Source organism: Gymnodraco acuticeps, unplaced genomic scaffold (genome assembly GCF_902827175.1).
Source record: "Gymnodraco acuticeps unplaced genomic scaffold, fGymAcu1.1, whole genome shotgun sequence".
NCBI classification, from domain to species: Eukaryota; Metazoa; Chordata; class Actinopteri; order Perciformes; family Bathydraconidae; genus Gymnodraco; species Gymnodraco acuticeps.
The window spans coordinates 5,008,919-5,033,728 of NW_022991216.1; the positions used below are offsets into that span (position 1 = coordinate 5,008,919).

Consider the following 24,810-nt stretch of genomic DNA (forward strand, 5'->3'; position numbering starts at 1 on the left):
CCTTCCGTGGCAAATGCTGCTATTTAAACCCGTATTTATCGTGTAAAATGTCGCTGTTTAGGCATGACTTTATCGAACTGATCTGTACACAGGACTGATGTGCGATCTCTATTTTTCAAAAAGATTATACATTATCATTTCTATTCAATTTTACTTGGAGCATGGTTTGCTAAAATATACAAACGTGCTATATTTATGATGAAATATTGGCGAGTGAGGGTTGCAACGCCCTTGGCAATTGTCGCTTCTTGAGGGGAGTTCCCACTGCTTGCTACGATAAACCAGGTGTATGACTAGTAAAGACAAATAACTAACAAATAAATATCTGTATTGACACAGCAACGTGTACACTGGTGTTATTAAACTTGGCTACAGACGTAGGGCAGCTGTAACTGATTGCAGTTGCCACTGCTAGTGAGATGCTAAGGTTTACTTTATAAATTAGGCAAAGGACTTATATTTGCCCCATGCCTTCAGCAGCAGTAGGCCATTCACTTTGATTTAATCCAGTTATGAAATGTCATCATTTCGACAATAAAGAAATGCTACATAAACGTTATCTTGCACGTTTTATCGAACCATCTCCGTTTCTAACTTTCAATATATTTAAAAAGAGATCTCTCTCTCATCTGCGTGCGGGGGCGGGGCCTCACAGACATGCTGCTGCGCTGTGCACACAGTTCTGCCGGTAATGAATATTAGGATACATTTTGTGAGGAAACTTTTCCACCAATAATTCCAATAAGTATTCCAAAATGTATTCACTTCAGGTTTACGAAAGTAACTGTATTCGGATTAGTTGTTTTTCAAATGTAACTCGAGCTGAATACAGTTGGCTACTTGGTTTTTGTATTCTGATTACGTAACGCCGTTACATGTATTCCGTTACAACCAAGCGGCAAACTGTGGGGTAGAGCCGGGAAGCCAATACGGAAGTGCCACACACTGCAGTTCATATATTGGCCGATAGGCGATGGCTGCAGAAAGGAGCAATTTCCATAGACCCCCATGTTAAAATGCCCGATTTTACAGCAGAAAAAAACATGTTTCTACCCCTGGCTCCATACATTGTATTAGCGATATAGTTAGATTCCACCTTCATGATTATGGATCTGTGAGTGAATTGTTTTCTAACGCGACCCTTTTATTTATATTAAGTCTTAAAGTTTGTGCATAGATTAGGGCGTGGTCACATTGAGTGACGGCTCTGTCAAGTGCCTGCCGCTGTTAGCTTCTTGTCTCTCTGCTAGCTGCTCCGTGAAGCTACAGGGACTCTGCCTGCTCAGCTCATCCAGGAAACACAACTTGTAGCCGGCCGTGGTTGTTTGTTCTTCATGCTTATATATCGGACTATTGTGACTCGCTCTGCGGTTAAAACAGACGGTGCATGAATGCGGTAAGTAAAATTCGAGTGCTTTATTTATGTGTTAATGATTTTAATCAGCTACGTAATGAATGGTAAGGCTTGGGTTAGCATGTAAGCTAGTGGTAGCTACATCGGTGCTAACGATTGTAATCGTAGCCTCCAAGTTAAAATCATAGACTGTATATATAAAGGTTAAAACTAAATAGACAAGTGTTAAGTGGGATAATACTGTTGAACAAACGGCTTCTGTTTGAGGTTGATCAAATAAGGTTACATCCTTGTAACTTAGAGATATGTTATTATGTAGGTAGAACTGTATGCATCTAAGGTTAATTTAAATTGGCTATGCTCAGTATGTAGACAAGCTAATGTCGAAGTAGTGTATGTGAAATCAACCTCACAATAAGATGTGTGTATATTACAATTATTAATGTCATATTTCAAGATGATTACTTAGATATTACAATATGGTTGGTTGAGCTGGAGTTCATTATCGAGCTTACACGTTAACGTCAGTCATCTGAAGAACGAACCCAAACCTTGAAGTTTTTATTAATTGCATTACCAAATGGGTATCAAATAAACAGTAAGCATTGGTAACACAATTTCCAAAGTTACAGTAAAATAAAAAGGACCCTGACTCGGACAATACACAATCCAACATGTTCAACAGAAGAGAATCAGTTATATTGTTTGTACACATGGTACTTTACATATATATCTGTTTGTTTAAAGTGTCCAGGTGATGCAGACAGGCTGGACCAGAGAGTGAGAGACAGAACTGGACTCCTCACAGCAGTGAACTTCAGCACAGGTACAAAGACTCTTTTTTCATACTGTACAAAGAATCAAGAAAGATATTGGTTTAAATGAATGAAGTATTGACTTGAATACACTGATATACATTCCATTAAACAATACTAAATACTAGATCACCTACACATCAGTGAAGTTGAGGGGTTTTTCCATGCAAAAAGTTGCATTTAGATATTTAGCAATATGACTTTGTCAGCTTTCTAATTTAATGTATTGAAGGCAAAGATATTTAACACATAGTGAGAACTGCTACTATTTATCTCTCAATATTGTCTGTAAAAAACGTGGTAAAAGTTATTCTTTCAGTGAGACAACAGAGCAAGCTTCTACAGTTGCACTACGTTTTGATAACAGTTCAATATTATTTTGATAATAACATATATTTCAATGTTGATGAACTTCATACTGTTCATTCATAATCTGATTGTCTTTGTAGCTCATTGTTGAAATAAAAAAAAAACATTACAATTACAAAATAATTATATCTACAGCCCCTAAACACACAAACACACTGCTTTCATAAATAACACACTTGTTCTGCAATAATATGTTTTATGTTTCCTGTCATTTTTGTTAGGAAAGGACATGCCTGAAAGACAGGACATGTTCTCCTTCTCTGAGGGTCAACAAGAACATCCAAGAGGAACATTAAAAGCTGATGTTATGAGATTTTAAGACCAGTACAGGACATTCACTAAGAAACTACTTTTATTGTAAAAACAGTCAGCTGATCGAATGCAGCTATTTCCACATCTACACTCCATCAGCTGATTATTTCTATTTGCCTCACTTTATGAGCTTCACAACATGTACCTTGTTTTGCAACATCACAAATAAATGGGGCCAATCTTCAGTCAGATGTGAATGTGTAATCTAACATTTTCAGTAAGAATAATGGACAAAAGGAGTGCAAATAAAAATACAATTTATTGAAATGTGAACCAAAAGCACATATGGACAGAAGGTATAAACCTATTAAATGTATAAGTAAACACATTTAGTCAAATAAAGTGACCGACTAGGCCTGTGCAGTTGGTATCAGCTTTGCCCAGCATGGGCTCCTTCATCAGCCCTGGTCCTCCTCGCTGAGGAAAGACCCTCAGTCCTCTCCAAACCAACAGACAGGACGTCCATCACACGGAGGTTTCTCCCTGAAGTCTCTGCTGCTCTCTGGACACCATGCTGTCTCAATCCGTCCACACTGAATATGAGAGGGGGAAAATGAAAATAATAAATGCTTTAGACAATAAGAAACATAAAGTTGACTGTTGAGTTGCTCAGTTTTTTTAGATTGTCAATACTATTACTGTATAACTAATATCTCAGGTTAAGAGGCACATTCAAATAAAGATTGGTCTTTAAATACATTTTATCTTTTGAATTGTTTGTCTAAAGTCAAGGATCTAGAACTGGTACTTAGTTTTAATGATATAGTCTGGTTATTATGCTGTTTGGAGGAGGCCTCACAGTTAAGAGCACTAACTAGCTACCATCACATGTACCTTAGCTTGACTTAAATGTATTAAACGTATAGTTAAGTGATATCAAAATATAAATAACTAATGTCATGCAAACATATTAATATTTGCTTGATTCCAGTGTTGAATTTAGCACAATTGCATACAAACGTTAAGGGGTTTTAAGATTCTGAAGTATTATGCTAAAAACTCAATAACTTAGATTATTATTTATAGTTTCATGTCCGCTTACCTTAGAAACGTAAAATGCGACGGCAGCGTGCAGATGGGGAGCATGTTAGCTTAGCTTGGTAGCTTCAGCTAGCTCTGGAGCTTCCAGCTCGGTGGCAGCAGGTCCCGCCTCGGCTCCGCCTCTTTGCCCTTATTTGGAGCAGGCTGGAGAAGGCGGGAGTTGAACTCTGACGTCACTGTCGAGCCGTTAGTGGCCGACTCCGCCTACTAAGGGCTTCACGGCAACTGCAGAATCCTATGGGTGACGTCACGGACCCTACGTCCATTTATATATACAGTCTATGGTTACAACCCAACCCTGTGTACAGATCATCAGTCATGTGTACCAGTGGCGTAGCCAGGAATTATTGTGTGGGTGGGCCTGGAGAAATGTAGGTGGGCCAGGGGGAGACATATTAAGCGTGGGGTCTGAGCTGAAACTTCATTAATGATTTTTTAATGCACTAATAGAACATAAGCATAAATTAGTGAATGATTATTTCAATCACTACCCATTTGACCCATTCATGTGTCTGGGGAGGATTATAAATTAGATATAAAATGAGGGTGTTGGCATTCATTCTCTAAAGACCTTGCTAAGTCTGTGTAAAACTAACTTTACCTTACTGTATCACCATTGTTCTTTCAGGGTCGGCCTGTTCAAGTGGCAGCAAGTTCAGTGATTTATTGACACACCTACATTTACCAAAAGCACTTTAGTGGTTCGTCTTTGTTTCTCATTCCCAAATAAATACAAATTGTGAAGCAAATGTGTTGTTTATTGTTATTTGTGGGGGATCTGTGGGGATCTGAAGTTTACCATACATTTGTTCATTTATCATCAGATATACAAAATACATTTATTGTTGTGCTTGTTACTAATCATAACGTAAAATATCTCAATGAGTATACAAATAAATAAAAAAACACCTATGAAATATGTTAATCTAACTACATTTACATATGTTCCATTTTATTTGGCATACTTTGGTAAAATGTGTTGACAGTAACATTAGCATAGTTAGCATGCCAGTTAGCAGTGCTATTCATAATATGAATAGCACTGCTATCATGTTAACATGATAGCAGGGACCCATTCAAACTACAATTAGCATGTTAGCATGTTAGCATGCGTCTCTCTATGGTAGCATCATTAGCATGCTAGCAGGGGTAGTACTGTAGAACATACTATTTTGGACGATGTTGAACACAAAGGTTCTATAATTACTTGTAAATATAAAACCTCTGGTAAAACTATGGCATGTTTAGCATGCTAGCCATGGTAGCGGCGAAGACGTCCCCCGGAAGTTGTTGTTCTTCTTCGTGGCAGCGGTGTTGCTGAGTGCCACGTTGATGGAGACCAGTGGGGACGTGGAAATCTGTCTTGAGTCCGTAGTCGGGACCCGGTAGCCTCTTCTGTTATTACACCCTCTAATCCCGTAGTGGAGCCGAACGAGGAACCTGTACAGTCGCAGGAGTATTTGTCAACTATTGTATGTGTGTTCATGTAAGAGGGAGCAAAGGAAGGAAGGTAAGCCGCCTTAGTGAAGTAATAAGGTCTGTTAGTGTATAACTGTCTTCCCACTGTTATGTATTGCAGACAGCTAGCAGGCGAGATAATGTTGCCTTTAGGACATGCTGTACCATGTTCATGTGAAGCATGATAAAAAGTGACATTATTCTGCAGCCAATTCAGTTTTTCATTTTGACTCTAATTTCTTCTTACAGTTTATTCCTTGGTTACTGCCTTTGCTGTGTAGCTTTTAAATGGTCCATCAGCTGTTAGCTTGCTGCTAGCTTGTATTGTACTTTGTTTTTCTATTGTTAACCTTTGAATGAAGAAAGTACGCCGACAAGCTCCCAAGTTTCTTCAGAGCTAGATAAAGCATTTGCAATATAATTTCTGCAAAATAGCTTAAAAATGAGCATGTCTTCATTGGTGTCAGTCAAAGTAGGCCTTTGAGTATAATTCAGTAACTACTGTATTTATTACAGTAGCGAGGCTGAATGCTGGCAATGCACTTCATACAAGTAGGAATAAAAAAAACTGTATTGCTAAATAAACCTGTCACATGCAGGTGTTCCCTTTCCTAGCTTTAAACGACGGGTTCACATTGTTATCTTAACAAAATACTTACACCCAGTTGAAATGTATTATGTACACCAAGCTAATGTAACTTTTCTTCAACAGCCCCTTATAACATCTCTTTATTAAACTGCACAGTCCTTTAGGAGGATGTGTTTCTATTATTCTGCACACCACATTTATATCAATAATGGTAAATTCAATAACAGAATCATCTGTCTTTATAAACTAATGCAATTCAACAGCTCCACCACTTCAAAAATGAAAGACTTCTAAATTAGTGAACTTGTATTGCAATATTCCTCTCTATGTTACTATACTACCACCATGGCCCAGTATAGAAAAATGGGCAAGGGAAAAAAGAGAACATTTCATAATAAAGACGTGATAAGAAGTGATCTTTGGACAGCCAGTATGGACACCATGAACACAGCGAACCGTAACTGTGAATATACATATTGGAATGCAAGTGTGTATTTAAGACAGACATTAAACACATGTGTGAACCTATCCTTAAATGCATAAAATAATGTTTAATAAAAAGCATGCTCTGTTATTTGTTTTGATAACAGCAGAAGCCTAATGGAGGGAAAAGTAAATCAAACTGGAATAATCACTACATGTTCCTTCAAAATGTAAACTTTTTTCCCAGGATGAAACTTAAGGAGATTAACCGCACAGCCATCCAGAGCTGGAGTCCTGCACAGCACCACCCCATCTACCTTGCAACAGGTATGAGCATGCAGCAATGGTGTATTTTTTGACGGGACATTTCATAATTTTGGTCTTCCAGCCATACAAACAGCCATAAGTCGCAGAGCATGCACCTCCATTGCCATTCATTTAGGTTGCAATCACGTTCCATCCATCTTCTCCCGCTTATCCGTGGTCGGGTTCAGGTTCAGGTTATTTATTTGTACCCGTAGGTAGATTCTGTTTGCAGAGAAAAAGACAAGGGTTCCATCCTGACACTAAAAACAAACACAAACAACAGACACATCTCTAATAAAGGACTAGTAAAAGTACAAGTATACCCTGCTCAACCAAATCTCAAAATATTTAAAAAACATTTTAAGAAGGAAAACACTAGTACAAACATGGACATTCAAAATTCACAATTAAATAAATAAATACAAATAGGCATCTGTGTGACGCTCCTATGATGTGTTAATTTGTGCAATAGCTGCTGGGATAAAACTGTTTTTATACCGCTTCGCTCTACTCCTTGGGACAAGTAACCTCCGGCCCGAAGGAAGAAGCTTGAATTCTGAGTGCAGAGGGTGGGAGTCATCGTCTAATATGGAGCTGGATAACCGCTGTAACTGCCTGAGGTACAGGGTCTCCAGGTTTAGCTGTGGCTGACCAATCAGTCTGCTGGACCACTTTATGATCTGACTCAGAGAGTTTTTGCTCTTTAAAGTCAGGTTACCAAACCATGACATTAGTGAAAAAGACAGAATTGACTCGATAAAAGCACGATAAAACATAATCATCATGGTTTTGTCAATGTTAAAATAGGACAATTTCCTAAGACAGTACAAACGCTGGTGCCCCCTTTTGCACACAGCTTCACAGTTTGGATCAGATCTCAATTTTGAGTCAATAATTGTCCCGAGATATTTGTATGATTGCACAAATTCTACTTTCTGATTCTGGATTGTTAAGACTGCATGTATGTGGGGATGTCTTCTAAAATCAATGATCATGTCCTTGGTTTTGCTTATGTTCAGTTGTAAATAGGACTCCTCACACCACCTGACAAAGTCGTCAATGACAGGGCCGTGGCTGGTCTCATTGTCCTGGAGCCTACTAACAATTACAGAGTCATCTGCATACTTTAAAATAGTCCTATTTTCCCACCTACTTTGACACATATTAGTGTAAAGTATAAATAATAGTGGTGAAAGGACACATCCTTGTGGGGAGCCAGTGGAGGAGCTGACTTGATCAGATAAGGTCCCATTCACCCTCACTCTTTGTGTCCTATTGGTTAAAAAATCAAGAATCCAGCCCATAAGATTATTGCTTATTTCAAATTGTTCTAAAAGTCTGCCAATTAGAATATGAGGTTGAATTGTGTTAAAAGCAGAGGAAAAATCAACAAATAAAAGTCTGGCATGAGATCCAAGTCAGATAAGGTGACCGTGGCATCCTCCACTCCTCTGTGTGGCCTGTAAGCAAACTGCATGGGATTTCCAATGTCTTCATTAGAATCGTTAAGAGTTTTGGGGCCTCTGGATTTGGGAACAGGGACTACCACAGCATCCTTCCAAACCTTTGGCACATGCTGTGTCTGTAAAGACATATTAAAAATGTAGTGGAACACAGGGCTAATTTCTTTTGCGCAAAGTTTAAGTAAACGACCGCAGATGTTGTCAGGTCCATGACTCTTATTTATTTTTACTAAACGAAAGGCCTTTTCCACTTCCCTCTGATCTATGTTAAAATGCTTATTGTCTTCAAGTTTGAGCTTCAGTTCAGATATATTTACTGAAATCAAATGTGTCAAATCGAGAAAAAAAGTGATTTAGGGCATTTGCAAACTCAACATCTGAATTAAAGCCATCCAGAGTCACATGGCAGCTATTCTTTGTTTCCCGGAGGCCTGTTATGGTTTTCATGCTACTCCAGACTGAGCCAAGGTTGTTTGCAGCCATTTTGTTTTGTAGTTCAGATTTAAAATTCTGTTTAGCTTTCAGAATTTCTATTTTAAGTTCCCTATTACCCTCATGCAGATCAAAGGCACTTCCCTGTTTAAAAGCTTGTTTATTTTTCTGAATGCTGGACTTAACCGCCTGGTCACCCATGGTTTGTTATTAGGGTATATTTTAACTTGCTTACACGGAATAATCATGTCTTTACAAAAGGCTGTATATGAGCATGTTACATCAACAAGTTCATCCAAGTCGGCACCACAAGACTCTTTGAACATATCCCAATCAGTGCAGTGGGTCGCGGAGGTAGCAGTTCCAGCAGAGAGCCCCAAACTTCCCTTTCCCTGGCCACATCAACCAGCTCTGACTGGGGGATCCCAAGGCGCTCCCAGGCCAGCGAAGAGATATAATCCCTCCACCTGGTCCTAGGTCTACCCCTTGGTCTCTTCCCAGCTGGAGGCGCTCAGGTGGCATCCTAACTAGGTGCCCGAACCACCTCAACTGGCTCCTTTCAACGCGAAGGAGGAGCGGTTCAACTCCGAGTCCCTCCGGGATGACCGAACTTCTCACCTTATCCCTAAGGGAGACACCAGCCACCCTGCGGAGAAAACCCATCTCGACCGCTTGTATCCGCGATCTCGTTCTTTCGGTCATGACCCATCCTTCATGACCATAGGTGAGGGTAGGAACTAAAATGGCCCGGTAGACTGAGAGCTTTGCCTTCTGGCTCAGCTCCCTTTTCGTCACAACAGTGCGGTAAAGCGACTGCAGTACCGCTCCCGCTGCTCCGATTCTCCGGCCCATCTCACGCTCCATTGTTCCCTCACTCGAGAACAAGACCCCGAGATACTTGAACTCCTTCACTTGGGGTATCACTTTCACCCATCTTCATTGTGGTCTTTTTCTGATTTATATTATTTTCTTTTTGTTTCCATTACATCCATTTGCTGTTACTTCATCCCTATTTATAGAATACATGGCACAATTCGATTGTTGTTAATTCAACTTTAATTGCTGCAGTAGTTATTAAAGTATCCTCACGAAAAAAAGAGACATTTGAAACAATATAATAACATATATCACTGAGCAAATGAATATATTCCCTTGAAAATAAATAACAATATGGCTGGTGTAAGCTCTCCAATTATCTAGTCCTGCTTTGAGCTTACATGTTATTAATCATTTGATGACTTGCTATAGGTAGGCATACGTCTCTTAATAAATGTGTCTTATTCTTTACACTCACTCCTTAGTATGCTCTTCAAGCAATCTTTAGTGTCATTTTAGACTCTTTCTGAGAAGTACGATCAATGCAACATTATGTTTCATATGTCACAGCATGCACCAAAGTTTCTGATTTCTCTCTCTGCAGGAACATCAGCCCAGCAGCTGGATGCCTCCTTCAGCACCAATGCCTCGCTGGAGTTTTTCGAGCTGGACTTGTCAGACCCATCTCTAGACATGAAGTCATGTGGCAGCCTCGTCTCCTCTCACAGGTACTAAAAGCTGCCAATGAAATAATGCTTAAAAAAAAAATCCCTTCAAGTGCAGTTGTCATCACACATGTTGTGCTTCTTCCTCCCCACAGATACCACAAACTGGTATGGGGCCCCTATGGGATAGATTCCCAAGGTAACCCGTCCGGGGTCCTTGTTGCCGGAGGCGAGAATGGCAACGTCATTCTGTACGACCCGGCAAAGATCATGGCTGGAGAGACCGACGTGATCATTGCAGAGAGTGACAAGCACACTGGGCCAGTCAGAGGTCTCGACGTCAACCCGTTCCAGGTACGATCCATTTACTCCAGCTTCAGTGAATCTATCACATGCAAGCAGTCCGTTTTTATAACCAAATGCAGTGAGTCATTTTGTATTGTTTCCTCTGTGCTGCAGACAAACCTGGTTGCATCAGGTGGGAATGAGTCTGAAATCTATATCTGGGACATGAATAACTTTGGCTCTCCAATGACACCAGGACCTAAAACTCAGGTAAGCTTTAGTAATTACTTTTCAAGTAATTTCTTCTATAATTTGTAAATATCAATAACACTCTTGATCTTACTGCATCTTTTTCCACTGTTAAATTGTGAAGTCCATTCATGTGAACTTGTGAAGTTTAATTTTAAGGAAAGTTTGTGTTTGTCATTTGACTTCATTATTTTGTCGGATGTCACCATAATTAAGTCCAAAAGGATTATCAGGGTCTATCGTATTGAAAAAAAACTGACATTGGGATGACGAAAAAAATACTTGTTTTGGATGAACATGATCCTTTCAGAAGCCACATTGTTGATATTCTTTCAATTCTGAAATGAAATATTATGCAGCCCTAATTACTTTGTTAAAGCATTGAACAGAAATATCTGTGTCATTTAATGTGGGTAAATAACGGTTGTAGCAGTTTAGACCATGAATATTTTGAATTTTCTGAATGACAACAATTATTATTGTAATATTATATTTTATTATAATGTTATGTGGCTGTGAAGCACTTCGGTAAACCCTCTGTTTTTAATATGTGCTATATAAATAAAGTGGATTGGATTGGATTGAAAAATAGCTAATGTTCTTGTCTTAAAGCCTCTGGAGGACATCAGCTATGTGTCGTGGAACAGACAGGTCCAACACATCCTGGCCTCTGCCAGCCCGAGTGGCCGAGCCTCAGTGTGGGACCTCCGCAAGAACGACCTCATTATCAAAGTCAGCGACCACAGCAACAGAGTACGTTGATCCTTCTGCACTCGGAGGAAGTCTTGGACCAAAAATAATGCTGGATCTTTGAACAATAATTTCAATTTAAACTGTCTTTATTTAATGTGCATGTCTTTTTTTTCAGATGCATTGTTCCGGGCTGGCTTGGAACCCAGAAGTTGCTACTCAGCTGGTTTTGTCCTCGGAAGACGATCGAATGCCGGTTATCCAGATGTGGGACTTACGCTTTGCTTCCTCTCCTCTCAAGATTTTAGAGAATCACACACGGTAAAAGCATCTGTTTGTGGCAAAGGAGCATAAACCTTTTTTCTCATTTCTCAATGTGAATTTTTAAGACTTAGCTGACCTTTACAAACAGGGGTGTCCTGTCCATCGCCTGGAGTCTGGCTGATCCTGATCTGCTCCTGAGCTGCGGAAAGGACAACAGGATTCTGTGCTGGAACCCAAACACAGCAGAGGTAAACATTACTATAAATGTTTTATTAACACGTTCAAAGTAGCAAACGGAACAAACACCTGTCCCATTGTTGTACCTCTGATGTAAATAAATGATCTGATTGGATCCTCAGGTGCTGTACGAGTTGCCCACTAGCAGTCCGTGGTGCTTTGACATCCAATGGTGTCCCAGAAACCCCGCGGTGCTGTCGGCTGCAAGCTTCGACGGACACATCGACATCTATTCCATCATGGGAGGAACCAACACGGCGCAGAGCCAGAGACGAGCTGATCAGGTGTGTGTTTATATGAAATGTAATCTACATATTTTAATTTTACATTCTTTTTATATGGGTAATTAAATGTCCGAGACAAAAACATGCAGGAAACTTTTAATGAGCAGCTTTTCGTAGATCTGCACATTACACAAAATCAGTGAATTACATTTTCGGCACACCTGGCATTGCATCTAAATGACTTTTCGTCTCTGTTACAGATTACCAACTCGTTTGGGAACATGGATCCTTTTGGCACAGGGCAAACTTTGCCGCCCCTGCAGCTGCCTCCTCAGGCTCCTGCTACTCCAGCGACCATCAACCCTCTGAAGAAGCCCCCCAAGTGGATCCGCAGACCTGTAGGAGCCTCGTTTGCTGTGAGTCCCGTGTCCTACACTAATTACATTCAGGATTTAGCTTCGTTGTTTCACCATCTCAGACATTCTTCTGGCTCTTGTTCACTTCTAGTTTGGAGGTAAGCTGGTTTCCTTGGAGAACAGCAAGCCGAACCCACAGCAGCCTCAGCAGCGCTCCTCACACGTCGTACATGTCAGCCAGGTCGTCATAGAAACAGCATTTTTGAAGCGCTCTGACCAGCTGCAGGCCACGCTGAGAGCAGGGAGCTTTGTGGAGTTCTGCCAGGAGAAGATCGATGGAGCTGAAAATGAGTTTGAGAAGACTCTTTGGTCTTTCCTTAAGGTATGACATTCAGAATGAAACTTGGAAATAAATAGTTTTCAGTACATTTTCTGTAATCTTTCTAATTGTTTGTGTGATGTTTTTGTGTTTTCAGGCTAATTTTGAAAGTGATATCCGCAGCAAGTACCTAGAACTCCTTGGGTACAACAAAGAGGAGCTCGCCTTAAAGGTGAGCTGTATTTTCAATGTTCTGTATGACACTGTTTACTGAATGTATTTGCTCAAAACACATCGTTTTCTTTTAGTACATCCTGTGATACATGTCTCCATTTTGTTTTCAGATTTCAGCAGCGTTGGAGGAAAAGCCTGCTGAGCCTCCACAGGTACGTTTGTCAGGAGCATTTAATCCCACTGTTGATTTTAAAGGAATATCTTTTTGGAAAGTGAGAATTTAAAATCTATCTCTAAGAATTTCAAGGCATCTGGTTCCAAAAATTACCTCCTTCTCGGCCAGATTAAATGTGTCATGTCACTTTTTAAAGTGCTGCTTATTCTGGTGCGCACATTTAATCTGATCCTGTTTAATGATAAGCATCCTCCGTCAATTACTATATACAGTGATTACAAGTGATGCAGTTCCAGTAATATGGTGTTACAAGGCCTTTCCAATGAAAATGTTAACTTGAAAAACATGTGATAAAACAGCTACCGATAATCCTAAAAAGCACATCACAGGCAGTCTTTTATATAAACATCCAACAATATTTAGTTTACAATAGGAAATACTGTCCCTGTCTTCCTGCCCACTCAGTTGAAACGCTTCCAAATTGTCCATTACCACACTGTACTATTCTCTCCATTTGTCCTGCTTACTGAGCCATACACATGGCTGTCGTCTCTGCCTCAGAAAGTGTTGCAAGTATTCATAAAGATGAAGCAACAACTACTTCTGTATTGAAACTACTCAGAGGAAGCTTTGCACAGACTTTTAATTTTACAATCACAGTGCTTTTTCTTCCTCTTAAATCTGCTTAGCAAAACTCAGTGTAAAAGTGCAAACACATGTACAGATTTGACTATTTCTTTAGATTAAGGCTGTTGTTTTAAATATCTCCCTCTCTGAAGTGTAAATATTTAGCCTGTTCATACACTTAGTCAAAAGTTAAATCACAGTCCCTGACTTTGAACCCATTTCCTCCCTCCATATTCAGGTGGAGATGCCCGCTCCAGTCAGCCTGCAGTCTTTACCAGACCTCAGCCTTATCCCTGCTGCTGAAACTCCAGAGGCAGCGTTCGACATGATTGCGGCTGCCGCAGTCCTGCCGCCCGTTGGCAACCCAGAAGAAGCATTTGACATGATCGCTGCTGCAGTCGTGCCTCCCGCTGCCACTGCATTTCTGCCACCTGTTGACAACCCAGAGGAAGCCTTTGACATGATCGCCGCTGCTGCAGATGTACCTCCCCCTGCCGCCTCAATCGTGCCGCCTGCCGAAATTCCATTGGAAGCGTTCGACATGTTTGCCGCCGCAGCAGATGTACTTCCAGCTGACACCACAGTCATGCCGCCTGCTGAAAGTCCAGAGGCAGCCTTTGATATGATTGCTAATGCAGATGTGTCGCTGGCTGATAACCCAGAAGAAGTCTTTGACATGGATGCTGCTGCAGTTTTGCCGGCTGCTGACACTCCTGAAGCCGCCTTCGACATGATTGCAGCTGCAGTTGTGCCGCCTGCGGACCCCTTGGAGGCCTTTGACATGATCGCCGCTGCAGCAAACCTTGAGCCTGCAGCCACGCTGGAACTGGACTCCGCTCCTTACCCTGAGTCTGAAGAGCCAGCAGCGGAAGATCTAGAGGTCGCTCCTGCCGGTGAATCAGAAGAGAATATGGACCAGGTTCTCCCAGAGGAGGACGCAGAGGAAGAAGAGATCCCCTTGGACGAGGAGGTACACCTTGATACCTGCACTGATTTAAAAAATACAGATTTTTGCTAAGGACCCTGCTGACATCTTGTATGGGCAGCGGTAAAGGCCTTGCACAACATTGTAAACAAATTCATTTTTTATAATTTAAAGGAATTTCTTAACCCCCAATGGCCTTTTATATATTTATAGTCATCCTGTGACACATTTTATTTAGAAAGAAAATGTTTTGTAGCATTCCTTTAAGGTGAATGAAGAATACAAAAATATAGACAAGATAACATCTGCAATCCAGCCGATATAACGCAAGAGCTAGAGAAAAGATCACGGAATCTGAACACCCCAGCATAGCAAAAAAAAAATTTTAGTTCGTAACATTTTACTGCATATACTAGCATTTTTAAGCATTTGAATCTGACAATTACTGCAGCACTTGGGGAAAGAGAAGAGTACATTGAAAGGATGTTTCTTTGGTGTTTCAGGAGGAGGAGGAGGTGGCAGCTCCAGTGGAGGAGGAACCCAGTCCTGCTGAGACCTTAGCTCCAGTCGAGGAGCCCGTTGAGGTTCCAGCTCCAGCTCTAGTGCCAGATCCAGCTCCTGCTCTGGCTCCATCTCCAATTCCAGCTGCAGCTCCAGTTCCCGTTCTAGCTCCCACTCCTGCTTCCACTCCTGCTCCCACTCCTGCTCCAGCTCCCACTCCAGCCCAATCAGAAGGAGTCAGTCTCAGCATCGGTCAAGGTAACAACTCTTTCAATGGTTCATGACATACTATCGTTCCTACACAGCCTGGATCCTGTGGAAAACAGTCCAAAAAGTATTTTTTCCTCAAGTTATAGCCATAGACTGCACTTCTTTATAATCAGACTTCCACAAAGGGGAACATATCAGTGTATGGCGTGATCCCTGTCTCTTCCTACTATATAGATTGTCACTGGAAATGTTCCCGATAAAAGTGGGATCCCTTCTTTTGCAGCAGATTTGACACAATATCACCTTCAGCCAGAGCGAGAGACCAAACTAGATCAAATAAACTCTGTTGTTTTATTATTCGTTCTCCTGCTAGATGTGGACGGGCTGATCACCCAGGCGCTGCTGACCGGAGACTTTGAAGGAGCTGTGGAGCTCTGTCTCCATGACAACAGGATGGCAGACGGTATCATCCTAGCCATCGCCGGAGGAGCCGACCTCTTAGAGAAAACACAGAAGAAGTACTTTACCAAGAAACACAGCAAGATAACTAAGGTAACAACAACAGTTTTATAAATAGAGTTTATTATTGATGATGTAACCAGTGGTTGAAGTAGTAACCAGATCTAGATTGAAATGACTAATTCCTTACCCTGAATTTACTTAACTACTGCATTTAAGTAAAAGTAATATCAGCTAAATATACTTTAAGAATCTAAAGTAAAAGTACTCATTCAGCAGTAAAATGTGCCGTAATATTATTTTAATATTATATTTTATATGGATATTTATGTTGCATTTTACTGCTGTAGATGTCCAATATTGTTCTAATTGACCAGAAAGCGGTCTTGCATAAAAAAGCTAAGAAGTTGGAGAATGTTTTTGTCATGAAAGACCACTTTACTAAACATGAAGGGAATAAACAATTGTATAATAGTTTGAGGTATTTGTACCTTACCTAAGTAAAATACTGGAATACTTTTACTATATATACGTGTGTTTCTGTCCTGCAGCTGATCAGTGCAGTAGTGCTGAAGGACTGGCACGACATCCTGACCACGTGTGAGCTGCAGAACTGGAAGGAGGCTCTGGCTGCTGTCATGACCTACGCTGAGCCCGAGAAATTCTCTTCCCTCTGTGGTTAGTTCAAGGATACATGCATATTACTGTGCTGAGAGACCACACTAGACCAGAGTGTTGCTGACATGTTGTTGCTGAGTTTCATCGTTGCTTACAGTTTTTCATCATTGTCTATTAGCTGTGAATTGGTGCTCTCTAACTGAAGTGTCTTGCTTGTCAGATCTTCTCGGGGACAGACTGGAGGCAGGAGAGGACGCCCAGCTGCAGGCGCAGGCCTGTCTGTGTTACATCTGTGCAGGAAACGTGGAAAAACTTGTTTCATGCTGGACCAAGTCACAAGATGGACACTGTCCACTCTCTCTCCAGGTGTGTCTCTAACTAAAACCTGCAAAAAATGATTTATCTGGGCACTTAAGGGCAGCATCTCCACAATTGTATTGTTAAATATTCTCATTATTAGCGTAGTTCTTTGTTTATAACAACTCATGAGGATAGTATATGGCTCTTTAGCTTCTAAATATTCCACCATGATCATAAGTTGGTCTCTAACTTCGTCTGTCTGCTAAATAAAAAGCCCTGCCTGCTGACCGAAAAAAAGAAAGGAGTTAATATAGCATTGAACTGAAACATTAATGTTGTGGGCATAACAGCAAAAAGATGGTATGAAAGCTGCTGAAGATCTCTGTGGAGCCATGGAACTTTATGAGGTGATAATATCTTAGTGTTGTGCAACAGTGGAAATGCAGGGACAGTAGAGAAGAAAAAAAGAGTTGTCAGATTTTAGATTTTTTCAAGTTACTGTGTTGCTCCAAAATAAAGTCTGTATATGCAGCTTAAATCTAAACATTGTTGTTTAAATGGGGTCCTTGTCTCGTTCCCTCAGGACTTGGTGGAGAAGGTGGTGGTGTTGCGTCGTGCCGTAGAGCAGACCCAGCGCTCTGGTCCCGCTGCTATTGGCATCCTGCTGGCTGAGAAGATGAGTCAGTATGCAAACTTGCTGGCCTCCCAGGGCAGTCTGACCACCGCCATCACCTACCTGCCCGACAACACCAACCAGGTATGAACAGCTATTTATAAAATCATGTACACTTGAAACCGCTTATATTTATCAAATAGCTTTGGACATATTTTCCTATACAAATGCTGTTTGACTAAATAGCTCACAGTCATGTAGTTGTCCGTTTATAGTGTTAATTTTGGGTCTTTGATATGACGTGAAATAATATACATACATAATATACATTAGCAGCTCATAATATGCATGGGAAATATAGAAGGGAAAAAAAGGAATCAACTTCCACTGTTTATTTCTTCCTATGTCACAGCTAGAAAAGCCTTTAGTCAATTGCAAACAATTTGAGTAATCCTCTAAATGTCCCTTTCCCTTTTGGACCATACAGGTTTCCGTGCAGCAGCTTCGTGACCGCCTCAGTCGGGCTCTGGGGCAGCAAGCTGCGGCTCCAGCAGCTCTGGTACAAACGCAGAAAGTTCAGTCCCAGCCTCCGGCCCCCATTCAGCCTCAGCCCACCCTGCCCCGTCCTCTGTTTACCCCGGTCCGACCTGCCATGGTGCCTCAGCCCCGTGCAGCAGCCCCCCCTGTGGCCATGCCAACGCCTGCTGCCTCCGCCCCAGCACAGCCGCAGTATTACCAGCCGGTACGTCCCTCTGAGTTTCACAAGTTTCTTCCCTTTTGCTCATAAACCTGAATCTGTGTGAATCCTGATGTCTAATGTTTTAAAAGACATCAGGATTCACACAGACTGGTTTCCTTTTTCTTGGACATCAACATCTACAGGTTACGTACTAGGGATGGGTTTGATATATTAATGTTAAACTCAGACTCTAACGAATCTCTTATCAGATCTCTCCTGCCTCCTTTCTCCCTTTAGTAGCAAAGAGCAATGAAATGCATACAAATGACAGTCTCATATTTTGAATAACTGAATACAAAAATTAACATCAGCTTGAGATAATAGACTAATATATAATAATAATAATAATAATACATACTATTCTATGGCTAATATGCTCTCTGCAGCTGTATTTGAACAAATATTGTATTATCACTTTTTAACATTAAGTTATTATATTGCATATCATTTGCTGTTAACCCCATTTTAAGGTTGTAGCTACAGGTTGTACATGAAAGGCTGCCACTAACACTGCTGAAAAGAAAACCTGATTCCGTAAGAGTTTTGAAAGGATTCACATTTAAGTAGGTTATGTATTGGATTTGTATTTGATTAAATGCTATCAAACCTCATCCCTATTGCCTACTAACTAACCACCCGGTGAAGTGCTCATTGCTGTTGTGTTGATGTCATTTCATTTACTGAATTTCCATTCTTGCCAGGGTTTAAATCACATGCTATTTCCTAAACCTAATTGTGAAATATTAATGAATAATGTTCTTATTGTGGGGCTGGGTACTGAGGGGGAGTTGTGTTCCTGTCATTTGAACCCTGGCTCTGGTGCAATGTGTGTGCATTGTGGTGTGTCGTCCCCCCCCCCCCCCCCCTCTCCATGCCGGGCCATCATTGGTGTGTGCCGTGTGTCTCTGTGTGCTTCAGGTGAGGGCTGCCTCTACTGTCACCTCCTGGAGTAACCAAACTCCCACAGCCCTCCCCCATCACCCTCCTCCTCCTTCTCAAGTAGGCAGGCCCTCAGAGCAACAGGTACACACACTGATGTTTACAGATGTTGTTGCACACAGACGTCCCTAATACAAACAAGTGTTTTCATTGATTAGATCAATACCTCATATGCTGTGCTTTTCTGTGGTGGTGCTTCTTCCCTTGGCTAACCCACTTCCTGTTGATGCATTCTCCACTCATTCTTTCATTTGTGTCTCTTGTTTCACTCCAATGTACAGACTACACGATCACTGACATGCATGCTGTTCCTTGTTAGCAAACATAATGCTCCTGAACTACACACATTACAGAAGAGCATTTGACTCAGGACTATGTGCTGTGTGTTGCAACACCACGCTTAGTTTTAGTTTGTTTCTACAGTCTGTTGTTCTGAGCTAGTCCTAATGTAAAACATATACTTGAGAGCACTGACCAAAGGACTTACCAAGCTCTAAATCCTTTATTTATTTTCTCTCTTATTTGCAAAGATGAGCAGTGGGACTTAACAAAGCAATACCACTCTGAAAACATACATTCATGTATTCTAACTATTCTATTATTGCTAGTATTACTGATCCTTTACCATACAGTATAATCAGCGTTTTGATTTTACAACATGTATAGTCGGAGCTGATTTTTTGAAATGTTTTTAAATATTTCAAAGTCTTCCCTGCTGGATGAATCCTCTGTAGAAGCAAAGGGAGTCATCAATGGACAGTTCCCCTTCTTCTTCTTTTTGAAACATAGTTTCAGTTTTCTTTATGTATTTTCGCAGGTGGAGCCTTCAAACCAAATGTACGGGATGCCACCGCCCGGCACGGACGCCCAACCTCCTGTCTCCTCCACTCCTGCTTACATGTACTCACATCAGTACCAGCGTAAGTTTATGGTCACTTTCACAATCTGTGGTTTCAAATAAAAAATTCAATAAGGTAGTAACTCAATGATTCAAGCCAGAGCAATCGAATTATAGGTTTAAGAAAACACACTCAATCCAGTTTTTAAACCTGCCTTAAAATGTGACTAAGAGCTTCAACATCAGCCATAACAAGTCAGAATAATATGAAACCAAATCAACCAGGTCAGGTTTGAATGCATCTGAATTGCCAAACCCAACCCCTTGTGGGACTCTGTTTGGCGAAGTATACAAACGTTACAGTCCTTAACTTGAAATACAAAATGTTGGCTGAAACTTTGTCTCTGGCAAAGTAAATTAGAAAGTGTAAAACATGTTATTGGTAAGAGACAGGGCTGCAACATTACTGTAGAATCTTTTTTCTGTCTTTTTTACAACACTGGCAAGCATTTCCATTCAGAAATGTTTGAATCTCTTCTATGCTATTATTCTCAATCACTAACAGAAAATGAGAATGAATAGCCTTTCATTTGAAGTTGATCTCTTTGCCTGTTGAGTCTTTTATGACCTAGAAGCTACTCATATAGCATGTTAGCATGCTCTGTACTGTAACTCATTATGTAACTACAGGTTGGTCCTGTTGCATGAAACAGTTAGTAAAGCATGGAACAGAGTGAGTTGTTCACTAACAGCATGTGTTGTATCCTGTGTGACTCCCAGCCTACCCCCAGGTCAACCAGTACCATCCTGGAGCTGGGGGGGGGGCTGTCTATCAGCCTCTGCAGTATTCCTCTGCTGCTCCTCCAGCAGAGCCTGCCGGCTTTCTCTCTCACTACACACAGCCCACATCCCCGGTCTATCCCGGACCTCCTCCCATCAGCCAGTGCCCGTCCTCCTCCTCTCCCTCATATCCTCCTTTCTATCCAACATCCTCCTCTTCCTCCTTTGCCGCTCCTCCAACCTCCGGAGCTTCTTTCCAGCATGGCGGGCCAGGATCTCCTGTGTCGTACATGCCTCCTCCTCCTCCTCTTCAACAGGGCGGAGTCTCAGGTACACAGCTGACCCCGCATCAGGTCTGCAGGGCTCCAGGCCACCTCACAAACTCACCCACTTTCTTTATCCTTTTAAGATACAAGACAGATTTTAGTTTGTGCTCAATGATTGCAGTGAACAAGGCAGCTAAAAGACTCCCATTACCAATGTTAGGGCAAATATTTCTAAAGAAGTCTTGCAAGGAAAATCTAATCTAGAACATAAGATAGTGCAGCAGCTTTAAAAATAGTAATATCATAAAATATAAAACTGTGGTAGACAGGGGTACAGTAATAGTAAAATGTATATACATAGTTAAAACAGGTTGTAGTATGCGCATACACAGCAAAGTACTGTTATGTATAAACTAATAACACTTTACTAACTGCATTAATAAGCCTGGAATATGCCACCAGAATAAATGTTTATTTATAAATTAAAGTTATACAAAATGAAATATGCATAGAAATTAGGTAAAGTTAAACAAAACATATTTCTATTTTCACACCCCTTTAACAGACAAATTAATGGAAATTCAAATGTTTGTTTAAAAAAAAAAAGAAGAAGCTTTTTGAGGTTCCAAAATCTTTAACTGCTGCTAGTTAGCTTAGCTTTGAATAAACACTGGATGCAAGAATCACCTTACCTTTGAACAGATGCCAGCTAGCTGTTCCCTAATAATAGCCTCATTATTAACCAACAGCTGGAGCTTCATATTAAGTGTGCAGACAGGGGAGGCAAAAATCAAAGCATTTTAAAACATTAAATAGACTCTGTCCTGTTAGTGTGAATGATTAGGATTTTTTTTTCTGTAGGTCCTCAGAATGGCTGGAATGACCCTCCTGCCCTGAACAGAGCATCAAGGAAGAAGGTAAGTCTGCTGACTGAAGCATGTAACCTAACCTGTCAGAAAAGACAGTACACCGTTTTATAATTATATATGAATAAACCATATTTCTCATCTTTCAGTCGATTCCGACGAACTACACCCCTCCTACCCCCATCATGGCTCCTCTGGGTGCTGACCCCCAGGCTCAGCCAGTATCATCGGGGGCCCCTCAGGTTATGGGTCAGGGCCAGCACGGGGCCCAGGTCCCGTACTCAGGCATACAGCAGCAGCAGCAGCAGCAGCAGTTCTCCCCTCCACCCATGAACCCTGCCATGCCTAAGACCAGTATGGAGGGGGCCCCAGGAGCCCCAACTGGAGATGTTATACAGGTACTGATCACCTCTGCTGCAGAATATAAAGATAACATCTAACAATTCCATGTTAAACTTCTATTATTTTAATTGTCATCTTTAGCCTCTGCAGTCCATCCCTGCTGAGAAGATCATGAAGAAGCCCATCCCCGATGAGCACCTGATCCTGAAGACCACCTTTGAGGGGCTCATCCAGAAATGCCTGGCTGTGGCTATGGACCCTGTGAGTAAATCTCACAGGGTTAACAATTGAATCTATCCCTACATCACAAGTGATTCGATTTGTAATCATTATTTATCTTTTCACAGCAAACTAAGAGGAAGCTTGATGATGCCAACAAACGTCTGGAAGCGCTCTATGATAAACTCAGAGAGCAGACAGTGAGTATTCCTCTGGGCTTGATCTCTGTAGAAAAATTAAATTAAATTTTAATTGTCATTAAAATGACAATGAAAATTAGAAGGTCAGTTTTATGCAGCTTTGATCCAAGAACACTTCCGGTCACATTATCCAACAGCCTTTAATTGAGCTGCAGATGGATAGATGAAGGCGCAGCAGATTTCAGTTTAGTTCACAGCACGGTTTCCTTCAAGACAACAATTGTAGCCACAGCGTAATACTACAGTAATAATTTAAACAAGCTCACTACAATTAGGAACCAATCTTTTGGTTAAATAAAAGATAAATTGGATTGGAACGCAGAAAGCTAACCGAAATGTCTGTCCATCCATAAATCCTAACAATCGTAGTAATCAATCCGGCTATAAATAAGACACTATGACCTTCCTCAGACTATCCAGCTCCATCTGTCCAACATTTGCCCAGTTTTATAGGGCTTAGTGAATTTGTTAAAAACTAATAGAGGCAATTTTAAAGAAATGTTTAGGAGAAAATAAAGAAATGTTTAGGAGAAATATACTGAACTGTTGGTGCATGAGGCCCAACATCCTGATAAATATTAGGATAGTTTGACCAATCGATTGATACATCCTGCTTAATAACTGTAACTGGGAAACTTTACACAGGATGATTCTCACCAACACTTCCTGCTCTTCTTCTTCTTCTTCTTCTTCTTCTCTGCAGCTTTCTCCCGCCATCGTTGGAGGACTTCATAACATCGCCCGGAGTGTAGAGTCCCGATCCTACACGGAGGGCCTGAACATCCACACACACATAGTCAGTAGCAGCAACTTCAGCGAGACGTCGGCGTTCATGCCCGTGCTCAAGGTGGTGCTGACGCAAGCCAACAAACTGGGGGTGTGACGGGCAGAAACTCCTCCGAGTCTTTGACCCGTGCAAAATGAAGAGAGAGTGGTCGGGCTCGTGTCACAGGGAGATCCACCATGACTCAGTGCAAATGATGGAAGATTTGCGAGAAAGTTGTATGGAAATCCTGTTAAATTCTTCTTTGTGCCATTCATGTTTTCTGACACAAGCCATGCTATCAGTCGCGCTCAGTGGTGAAAGTTCATTCTGAGTCCTGTGCAAACACAATCTCACAATGAATAAAAGGCTAGACACTAGTTAAATTCAAATTCGACCTTAATCTACCAACATGCTAAAAATCAAACTAGCTTTAAATGTATAACTTGTAACAAAATGGATGGACTTTATAATGTAATAAACATGCAATAAGCATAATAAAGGGGAAATCTTTAAATGATCAAGCTAAATATAAGGAAGGCCGAGCTTTATAACAGTGGATGTGAAAATAATGATTACATTTAAAGACATCAAAAGTGAGAAAAGCGACATTCAGGAATTTTAAAGGTATATTTTTATCTACTTGTGTTGAGATGTTTGAAATAAAAGTAGTGTATTTCAAGTTAAATCTCAATGAATTTGGCATTAACAGAAACCTGCTCATGATATAGAAGTGCGTGACCAAGCAAACCGCAATCAATTTAACATATTAGACTTTTATTGTCTCACTATATTTGTGCACTACAATAATGCTCAGATACCTTTATAATCCATTAAACATAGATTTTATGAACAAAATCTTGCTTTGTTTTTAAATAAATGCATCATCGCCTGCATGCATTTTGCAACTGATCTGCAGATGACACAGTAAATGGAAGATAGAGACAGAATGTGGATTAAATATTAATAATGAGAAACTGGGCATTAGATTGATTTTAAACCAGTAGTCCAACTCAGAGGCATTTAAAGCAAGTTGTTTTTTTTAATGTACCTATCATGACTTTAGTTAGAGCTTTAATCCCCTCTCTCTGCTTAGGCAAGGCAAGGCAAGTTGATTTACACTGGCTCACTTTCACCACTGGTGTCACTGCATACAACACATTGGACCAAGATATTGTCTGGATATGTCAATCCCATTTCTTTCGGATGTTTAAATGTTTTATTCATGTTTTAGTTTTTTTTCATTGTAATCACGAGGCTCAGCAGAGTGCAATGACCTTTTTTTTTTTTTAAAGAGACTTTGCTTTTATGGAAATGTAAAGTATGCATGCTTAAACAAACGCTAACTGTCTTCTTTACTGGCTTTGGAGGTAATTAACGGCTAATTAATTAGACCTGAGAAGGAAACTGGAAAGAGACGTGTACTTGGTTTTCATTCCAACTATGATGAGGGCTCCAGTCTGAGGGGTCAACCTCAGCTAATGTTGTTAATAAAGGAGAACAAGTCTTTGTTTGAGATTGACTACATGCAATATTTTCAATAAATAGTATTTATTTACGATATGATCTTGTGTTGTTTTGAACTTAGT

General features: G+C 40.8%; 1 protein-coding gene across 5 annotated transcripts; it reads left to right on the forward strand.

Moving 5' to 3' along the window:
• Positions 1–5,135: 5,135 nt before the first annotated feature.
• Positions 5,136–24,784, forward strand: sec31a (SEC31 homolog A, COPII coat complex component). 5 transcript variants are annotated; one of them, XM_034238919.1, is made up of 28 exons: positions 5,136–5,401; positions 6,609–6,688; positions 9,983–10,106; positions 10,199–10,397; positions 10,503–10,598; positions 11,190–11,330; positions 11,446–11,588; positions 11,680–11,779; positions 11,891–12,052; positions 12,253–12,408; positions 12,500–12,730; positions 12,825–12,899; positions 13,012–13,053; positions 13,882–14,613; positions 15,072–15,327; positions 15,653–15,831; positions 16,290–16,416; positions 16,577–16,722; positions 17,240–17,413; positions 17,757–18,011; positions 18,927–19,031; positions 19,765–19,867; positions 20,566–20,895; positions 21,693–21,748; positions 21,847–22,095; positions 22,181–22,300; positions 22,387–22,458; positions 23,162–24,784. In XM_034238919.1, exons 2-28 carry the CDS (start codon positions 6,610–6,612, stop codon positions 23,339–23,341), a joined length of 4,632 nt encoding a protein of 1,543 aa, XP_034094810.1. In that variant the 5' UTR covers positions 5,136–5,401; position 6,609; the 3' UTR covers positions 23,342–24,784. The 5 variants fall into 5 exon arrangements, with proteins under 5 accessions (XP_034094810.1, XP_034094811.1, XP_034094813.1 ...); XM_034238920.1 differs by having other exon boundaries at positions 15,075–15,327; XM_034238922.1 differs by lacking the exon at positions 20,566–20,895.
• Positions 24,785–24,810: the final 26 nt, after the last annotated feature.

What these genes read in the sequence shown, in the direction of transcription:
- sec31a (XM_034238919.1), top strand. Translation starts at nt 6,610, where the DNA reads ATGAAACTTAAGGAGATTAACCGCACAGCCATCCAGAGCTGGAGTCCT. An exon ending in TCAGCGACCACAGCAACAGA is followed by an intron (nt 11,331 to 11,445) that starts GTACGTTGATCC and finishes CTTTTTTTTCAG; the next exon opens with ATGCATTGTTCCGGGCTGGC. An exon ending in TGCCCGACAACACCAACCAG is followed by an intron (nt 17,414 to 17,756) that starts GTATGAACAGCT and finishes TGGACCATACAG; the next exon opens with GTTTCCGTGCAGCAGCTTCG.